This window comes from Bactrocera latifrons, unplaced genomic scaffold, assembly GCF_001853355.1.
Source record: "Bactrocera latifrons isolate USDA-ARS-PBARC rearing strain unplaced genomic scaffold, ASM185335v1 scaffold_36, whole genome shotgun sequence".
In the NCBI taxonomy this organism is placed as follows: Eukaryota; Metazoa; Arthropoda; class Insecta; order Diptera; family Tephritidae; genus Bactrocera; species Bactrocera latifrons.
The window spans coordinates 1699413-1708910 of NW_017537001.1; the positions used below are offsets into that span (position 1 = coordinate 1699413).

At 33.1% G+C, this 9498-nt stretch overlaps 1 protein-coding gene across 1 annotated transcript; it reads left to right on the forward strand.

Moving 5' to 3' along the window:
* The first annotated feature begins 944 nt into the window (after positions 1-944).
* LOC108971776 (23 kDa integral membrane protein) lies at positions 945-8505 on the forward strand. The gene is made up of 6 exons (XM_018938049.1): positions 945-1138; positions 1303-1386; positions 5289-5447; positions 5579-5737; positions 7625-7822; positions 8112-8505. The coding sequence occupies exons 2-6, from the start codon at positions 1327-1329 to the stop codon at positions 8181-8183; spliced, it is 648 nt and encodes a 215-aa protein (XP_018793594.1). The 5' UTR covers positions 945-1138; positions 1303-1326; the 3' UTR covers positions 8184-8505.
* The last annotated feature ends 993 nt before the right edge of the window (positions 8506-9498 follow it).

The window sequence follows — 9498 nt, forward strand, 5'->3', positions numbered from 1 at the left end:
ACAGCACGTGCAACAATCGAATTATTGCAAGAAATATTTGCAGATTCGATTACCTCATGAAATTGTGACATTGAATGGCCTTCACGAAGTTTGTGATTTAACACCATTAGACTACTTCATGTGGGGTTACTTGAAGTCATTGGTCTTTARCAATAAACCAGACTCTCTTCAAGCTTCAGARGRTATTGAACGTGCTATTGATGATAAGAGTATATGACTTGATGCTCGAAAATTGCGTTCATCGAATTCGTTTCGGCAAAAGAAGTAATGCCTGATGGAGGTTTATTAATATGAGCAAACTTCAGCAAGTCTTGCAGGCTGTCAACACTTTCTGTCATTTTTAATAGATACACATGATCTTGGCTATGCTGTGTTYATCGTGTATCGTTTTTAGCGATTTACGTATTTCTKGAATTGGTTCGGTAGTCCAGCGGATGGTACCTTTTCAATCTTATCAGTTAGGCTCTTAGGCTTAAGAAACCATGACTATAAGCATGTGCAATTTCATACAACTCTTTCTGAAATTTCGCCTTTCTACACTTTATTCAGTTTTCAGCATTCCTAAGAGCAAAAGCTTAATATGCAGTTAGCGCTCTAATAGTTTAATTTGACAAAGTCTTGAGAATGCACTAACAACTCCCACATAGAACTTTTGCAAACGCAGAGCTTTTCATTAATCTTCTTATCGTAACATAAACAAAAACAGCATGTTGCGCAACATTGTTGCAAGCAACATTTACACTTCGTGCACACACAAGSTGGCCACAGCRCGACCATTGTTGCGGCACGAACGATTGATTACGAAAAGCGTACAGCGAGAGCGATCAAGCGCGGCGTCGGCGATGTACTAATCCCAACGAACGCACACACTCACACATACGCACACAGGCAGCCAGTTGGCTACACGCCGCTGGCGCGCAAAATACGATTACAGGTTTGAAAAATTCGATTTTTTGGCATTTCGAAAATTGACTGCGATCGAGACGGTTGGCCACTGGTCTAGTGCTTGTGCTTCGTGTTTCTTGTTGTGCAACTGGTTTGCTAATAAAATTGTGTGAATTTTAAATATTTGGCTTTTGCGTTGTTCAATTTCGGTGCGAGTTCTGCTCAAACGTTTTCTACGACTTTCTTCAGTGCTGTACGTATTCTTTGTGTTTGGTGTTGTTGTTTTATTGCGTTATTTGCATACGCAACGAGTTTAAATTATAACGGTTACTGCAAATAACTGCAACAACAAATTGGTGAAAGCAGTTGCATCATTAAAATATTGATTACATTTTTCTTTTTGATTTTCGCGTTTAGATAAGTGAATAGAAATTAATCAAAATGGGCTGCACATCCGGCGTWATGAAATGCCTGCTGAATATAATGAACGTGCTGATGGCGGTAAGTTCAATATGCAATCATTGAAAATAATATGCAGCAACAACAACAAGAACAAAATGGGTTTTTTGTTGTTGAATTTTTTTTTGGAAACTAGACAGGCTATTTGCTTTTACTAGAAAAAATAAATTGTTGATTGACATGAAAAGTACATTGCATGTTGTTTTTGTTGTTGTAGATATACATTTTGTTGTTAACCAAACAATTGCTTGCACAAATAAATGGCGATGAATAATGCTTGCATGCACACACACATGTATGGCCACAAAAGTGTCAGTGGGGCGTTTTCACTGTCACTTGGCAAGCAAGAAAAATTAAATAAAATTCAAATAAAATAAAATAAAACAAAAATAAAATAAAAGATTTCTGAGTAAAAATGCATAAATTTAATTGTGAGCATACAAAAAAAAGGTAAAGAAAATATATTTAAAAAATAGCAAAAAAATAGTTAAAACACAGAAACAACAAAAGAAAAGAAAAAAAATGCAAGAAACAAGCAAAAACGTTGAAGTTGACTGCAACAAAGCTATAATACCCTTCATAGATAGTTTTCTTATAGTTTAAAAGGCTTTTATCCTGATATTGATCGGTCAGTTTGTATGGCAGCTATATGCTACATTGGCTCGATCTGAATAATATATTCGGYTATTGTAGTCTAAGCCTAGTTTTGTAACGATATCTTGTCATATAAAAAAGTTTTTCATATAAAGACTTGACTTTTTCGAAGGGCTTATATGACAGCTATAAGTAATTGTGGTCCAATCCGAACAATTTCTTCAGAGGATATTTCGTTGTTATTAAAAATAATCTAAGCTGAATTTCATAGCAATATCTAATCAAATTAAAAAGTTTTCCATACAAGGACTTTTTTATGATTGTTCAGTTTGTATGGCAGCTATAAGTAATTATGGTTCAATCTGAAAAATTTCTTTAATTAATGTTTCAATGTCATTAACAATAATCCATGTMGAATTTCCATTACAAATTTCGTTTCGATATCTCATCAAATTACAAATTTTCCCACACAAGGACTCCAATATGACCGATCACTTTTACACATGCAATGCTATGCAATAGTCGTCGAATCCGACAAATAAGCAGTTTGTTGAATAGGGCGTATACAAAATTTCAGATCTATATCTCAAAACAGATAGACTTGTGCGCATATATACACACCGTCAGACATGATTCAATCAACTCAGCTCGTCACGCCGTCCTCCCACGTTTCTTTCTGGCTATTACAAATTTCGTTGCAAACTCAATATACCCAGTGCAAGGTATAATAAAAATACAACAACAAAAAATTAAAAAAAACATGGAGAAACGAAAAGTATACAAAAGGGAAGGAAAAAAAAAACAACAAAAGTCACAGAAAATCTTTAAAAGAAAAATAAAACTTTTTTCTTGCAATAAAAAAGACTTTAAGCATCTAATAAAACAAATCGTTGTCATCTGCCGCTGAGAATGCAGTCACCTTTTTTTACGTTTTGTGTAAAGTAATTTTTCCAAAATGATATCATCGATCGGCCGCTAAAATGTTAATTTCTCGATTCAAAAGCAGCTGCGTCAACAAGCGCTTTTTTCTTGCCTTCTGCGTTTTTGTTGYTTTCTCGTTTCAGTGAACTCACATGCCGCATGTTTAATAAAATACGGTTTGCACGTAAATTTTCGTGTGTGCGTGTGTGCGCACCATTAATACAAATATGGCGGGTATTTATGTGCGCGCACATAAACACCTAAGCACTATTGGTGAATAAGTCGCGTCAATGGCTTGTATCGCCTACCGTTTGAGCTTGCGCTTAGCACCAGCTTAACCTCGCAGTTGGCTTTGGCTAAGCGTGTGATATTGTTTGTTGTTGTGGCGATATTTTGGTGCGACAATTCTCGATGCGCACATAGCCATTCGAACATGCATACATACATACATACAAACATACAAGCAAACATTGATAAATGGCGAATGTGTGCGTAWGGCAAATATGTAAACATGCCAACATGTTTACATATATGTACGTATATATGTGTGTTTGTGTGCGCACAGGTATTTGCTTGTTTAAAACTCGAAATTTATGTGTGCCACCAAGCCGCCTCGCCCGCCGGTACCATAAACAGCGCTGAATGAAACGCGTAGCATTGCCAAGTCACGTAAAATGTATAGTGTGGCACTACACTCATGCATATGTACATACAAATAAATATATGTGTATGCGTTTGTATGTGTGCAATTGTTGTTTCTTATTTTGTTGTCGGGAATCCACATTGCATTCAAGTTGTTTATGGTTTTTGTTGCTAAATTCTATACTTTGCAGGGTGGTTTGAAAGCTGAGAGCAATTATAATATTTTATTGTAATTTTTTTTTTAATTTTCTAAATCCAATATTTGTGATTGTTTTAGTTGTTTTTGTTAGTTTAGTTATGAATATTTTTATTAATTMTTATAAAAAAATCTTGTTTCAATATTATTATAGCTGCTTTATGTATAATCATAAATTCTAATAACTGCAACGAAACTATGTTGCGCAACAAAATCACGTCACGCTCGCTGAATTCATATACCATAAAGAAAGTGAAAACTTAAGCGTTCAAACTCTTTTGTTTTGTTGCATTTAATAGTTAGCTGCTTTGAAACAAAAAAATTTACAGTGTTGCCACCTATTTTGAAGTTTAAATTTTGAAATGTATATACATGAGTTAAGTAAACACTATGAAGAACTTATAAAAAGCTTTGTGAGGAAATTTTTGTGTGTTAGTGTTGCCACCTGTTAAAAATTTCCATATACAAAAAGGTGTACTTTTAAAGAACCACTCAATAGTCGGCTGATATGAAACAACCAAATAAATTTTACAATGCTGCCACCTATTTTAGTTTTTAAATTAAAATTTAAAATATTAATTCATAAAAAGTTTTACGTTTAAAGAAAAATTTAATAATCAGCTGATTTGAGAAAACCAAACAAATTTTACAGCGCCACTTAAAAACATAAATTTTGGGGCACAGAAAAATTAAAGAAGCACAAGTAGTGGAGTGGAGTCTTAAAATAGTTTGTAGTGAGAAATTTTTTCTAATAATGTTGGCACCTATTTACAAGATTTAAATTAAATAAAATTTATAAGTTAAAAAAAACTATTTGAAGCGGTTTTGAAACTATAGAGATAATTTCTTTACAATTTAAACAAGTTGATGATTTCATTTTGGTTAGACTTGCCACTGTTAAAATTTTGTATTAAATTTAAATGATATTATGCAATTTTTCAATTTAACWACAAACTAAAAATATTTTATAAAAATACTTATGTCGGAAGACTTTGTTTTGAATAGAGTTGCCACATATTAAACATAATTTCGTAAAGTCAAAAAAAAAAAAAATTTAATTATGAAATATTCTAATATATATTTTTTCTTAATGAATTTAAAGCTTGTGTCACAACAGCTAGAAAAGTTTGCAAAATTTTTAATTTTGTTTTTAAAGTCACTTTTGTTTAATTTAATTATGAATATATTTTAAACTAATTTTGACTTCATTTCAAAATTATTTTTGTTAACTTTTTTATAGTAAATTTATTAAATTTTCATTTCATGTTATTATATTTTATTAAATTTTGCACTTTAACTTTATGACTCAATATCTAACTAGTTTTCGAACTATCCTTCACAAGTGCAATCAATTATTCTACACAATTAGTTAGCTGCTGCGAATTATTTCAGTAAAAGCTCAATGCCATTGCTGGGCAATTCATGCCAAATTAGTTACATGCAACTGTACATTACACTCATATACAGAATAAATACACATATATATATAGATATATATGCATATACATTTAAAATACACATGTATACTTATATAAATGACTTTCCAATAAACTTTTCTCATTTTTCATACGCCCCAACTCTCTTCCCGCAGATCTTCGGCCTGCTGTTGATCGCCTTGGGCGCCCTGAGCTTCAACACCGCACCCAAAGTCTACATCTATTATCTATTTATCGTGGGTGGCATTAATTTCATTGCTGCAATGTTGGGTTGCTGCGGCATTTGCCAGGAGGATGTTTGCCTCACGACCACGGTGCGTATAAGTAACCTGAACACCGCGTTAATGGCGACTTTTGCCCACACACGTTTATGGCGTTTTAATTGCAAATTTTATTGATTTTTATTTTAATTGTTGTTTTTTTGTTCTTTGTTACGCCTTTTCAGTATGCCATTGTCATTGCGCTCTCTTTGGCCTCCCAAATTGTTGGCAAAATCTACGCTTCCGATTCGGCGGCCATCAAGCAATTCGCCGCTAAGGATGTGGAAAAGACATGGTTGGAGGAGATCAAAATGCCGGGAGCTATGAATAACACACAACAAACGGTGAGTTTGCGAAGGAAATACTAATTATAATATAAAATATATTTATGTCAAAATGCCARTAAGATTGGACAAGTTTGATATTCAATGAACTCTATCGAAATTCTACGATTATTTTTTATTTTTTATTTTATTATTGTTGAAATTTGCACTTAAGTATTAATTATTAAAAACATAATAAAAATTCTTAAACCAAAAATTACTATAAATATTGGTTTTGTCGCCGAAAACTGATAAGACAACTACAAACAAATTTAAAATTCCTACTTGTATTGGTTGTCCAAAGGCTGATAACATAGTGTAAACAAAAAATTAAAGACATTCTCACAGCGAATTGTGCTAGATACAGGCTTTAAAAATGTTTGTCATACCATTTTGTAGAAGATAAGCCCAAGAGTTTTTGCGGTCACTTAATGCAATCCTGTGATATTTATAAGGTTTTTTTTTAACGAAACCCTCAATTCGTTGCGAATTTTCGAAACATAAGTAACTTTCGTATGAATTAAAAACTATTTATTAMACATAAAAATTATTTGTTGAATTATAAGGTGCATATGCATCGCGCTGATTATTGGCGTTTAAGAAGGTTGGCATTTATGTTTCGGAATTTCACAACCCTAGTTTTGAAATCTGGCAACTCAAAACTTTTTGATATACAAGCGCTATTTGGGTAGTTTACAGTAACTTAAAATATTCATCTCAGCCAAAAATGGAATTAAATCGCCAATATTTTGACTCGATTAATTTTAACAATTTTATGTGKATTAAGTCAGCAACATTGTATCTTTGAGCTTAATTAAATTTTTGGCGATGAAGCTTCATCAAAGACCAGTGTTTATCGATGGTATGGTGAATTCAATCCAGGTCGTAGATTACTTTAAGACGAATTCCGTAATCAGTTGTTTTTTCGTTCAGGAGGCGCAAATTGGCTGTGCAAGATCACCATGTAACCTATCGTCAGATTGAGATAACTAAGTATAAGCATTAGTGTGACCAATATATAGTAAATTCAATTTGGATATTCATTGATTGTAGGAAATTTTTTTTTGCTTTGGATCCCACACAATTTTTCGATAGTTCGAAAAAATGCTCCCCCCGATTGGGCTAGGGAAATGTCATAAAAATACGATGTGGAGTCCTGACTTGGCCCCAAAAGACGTCTTTTTACTCCAGTTTGTAAAAAATAAACTAACAAGTCTACGTTTTTTTTAACAGACCGGTTAAAAGCTATTGGCAAACCTCGCTTGTGAAAGTGTGTTTCACATATCTTTTAGCTAAGACCTTGTTCCTTTCGACTACTATTTATTTCGGTCGATCCAGAACGCTCTGACTGAAATACGATATACATCAGAAAGATATATAATATTGGTTTCATTTCTTCAATTTGAAAAAAACAAAAACGCACACGAATATATTTATGGACCCACTATATGAATCACAGAATGTGTCGGATTTCACAACAACTGGCATCTGTTTTGATGTTTGTGTTTTTTTATATTGTAGTTTGGGGATATGACAAACAGACAGACAGACATACAGAGTAAACTGTATTTTAAGCAGTTATCACAAGCAAAACATTGACAATATGTACGTACATACCTACATATATACATATGTACATATGTCTTTATTATGAATCATTGCTTGAAAAATAATTATTTTTTTAAGTGATAAGAAAGTGTAATTTTAAATATTATATTTTAAAAGCACAAAGAAACAGCTCAGAGCCCAAATATCGCGTATATATATAAATATACGAGTACCTTCAATCTTTTAATCACAAACTTACACATACATATGTATATGTGTAAGCTATGAATAGAATTCCAATAATGAAATAATTACTTCGAAGAACAACAACAATTACATAAGCGATTATCTTCTTTACAGTATCACTGCTGCGGCAAAGTCGGTCCCAACGATTACTACTCTATTGGACGTTCCGCTTACCCCGCCAGTTGCTACCCCAAGATGATCGTAAATCAAACTGCGCTGTGGGATGTCGGTTGTGTGAAGGCGGCTGAAGATGAATTCCTCAGCATTTTCAATTACTCGTCCAGYGGTGAATGGGGAAATCTGATAGTCACGGTAATTAACACACGAKCACACTTACACATGTGCAAAACTGACTAGCCAACATACATACATACATACGTACATATGTATGTACATAAGCAATTATAAAACCCGTATATAACAGTTGTTATTATACCTGTATATACTTGTATGTATGAGTGCTGGCGGCTCATTTGCACTTTTCGGAACTTTACTGTATTTTTTTTAGAATTTTTTTTCGCTTTGCATTTACATACATAATTAAAATTGATTAACAACTCTTTTTTCTTCCTGCTTACTTCCATTTGATCATCGCGTGTAGGGTGTGATGCTGCTGTTCGCTATTTATCTGGTCATACGCTTCCGCAGCAAGCAACGCCGGTACGATTACTAAGCTGCTGGCCGTGTGTGTAACATATAATTTCTATGTTTACTAAAATTTCATTGAAGCAGAAATATATTTTGGCACCCAAGATTTKCGCTACACATTGGCGATGTGTGTGTTTATTACAGAAACAAAAAAGAAACAACTAAGCTTTAAATCGCATAATTTTGTATAATTTTTATATTTGTTGTATTTGTAGAAGGCATTTAGAAATTTTTTTCGCCTGTGCAATGTATTTATTTTCTCCTAACTGTATACAACAATGTACGTGTATGTATGTGTACTTTTTCACTGTAAAAATTTTAATAAATAAATAAAAAAATAAACTAAATCAGTTGTTGAACACTAAACTTCAAATAACGGGTCTTCTTTGAAAGCGATTACATTTAGGTGAGTATAGTTGTATGTAAAAAATGGGATACACAAGTATTTTTGCTGGATTTATATTAATTTTTAAGGCTTATTATTATTTAAAACTTGTTAAGTAAACGTTGATCTTTTTCGAAGTTCCCTACTTTTCTAAAGAAAACACAGAAACTTCAAATTTAATGGGGAGCGTTTATTATCATTCGAAGGAACTTTTTTTGGCATTATTATTTGAAGATTATCTCTTTCAAATGTCGGCTGCGGTTATATCTAAGATGGTTCATCCTTTGAGTCCAACTTTCGATGACTCGTTCAATCATTTCGACTGGCGAATGACACGAGTGATGTTTTGCTTCGMGGCCTGAATAGAAAATAGAAGCATGACTGTCGTATAGACTTTAGATTTTAGATATCTATAGTTGGTTGTAATGGTCGCCATTCACGGTTACATTCTCACCTGCTTTTCTTTTTTATTTTGAAGAAATATATTGAACGATGATTTGAACGGCTCACAAATCACACCAAACCGTTGTTTGTTCTGGGATAAAATGACAGCTTTTGAATCTTTTCAGGTTGCTCTACGTCCTAAATGCGGAAATTTTGCTTGTTTTCATATCCATTCAGTATATACCTTTTTTTCAATAGCCCATAGAACGAAGCGATGTTGCTGGAAATGTCGGGTGGCTTTMGTTCCTGAAGAAGCTGTATTTTGTACGCTTTCAATTTAAGATCTCGACCTAAAATACGTCAGTCCGAATTGCTGCGCCGAATCCYCTCTGAAAGACTGAAATTATCTTGTTGTCATCAGAGAGATATCATATGATTTCAATATATCTATAATATATTGTTAAGAAAATATTTACTTGACCTCAGTGAATGTTTTTAACATGAATATTGACAGCAATCAGAAATGAAACGTGATCTTTTATACGAAAGATATCTATGTATGTATAATACT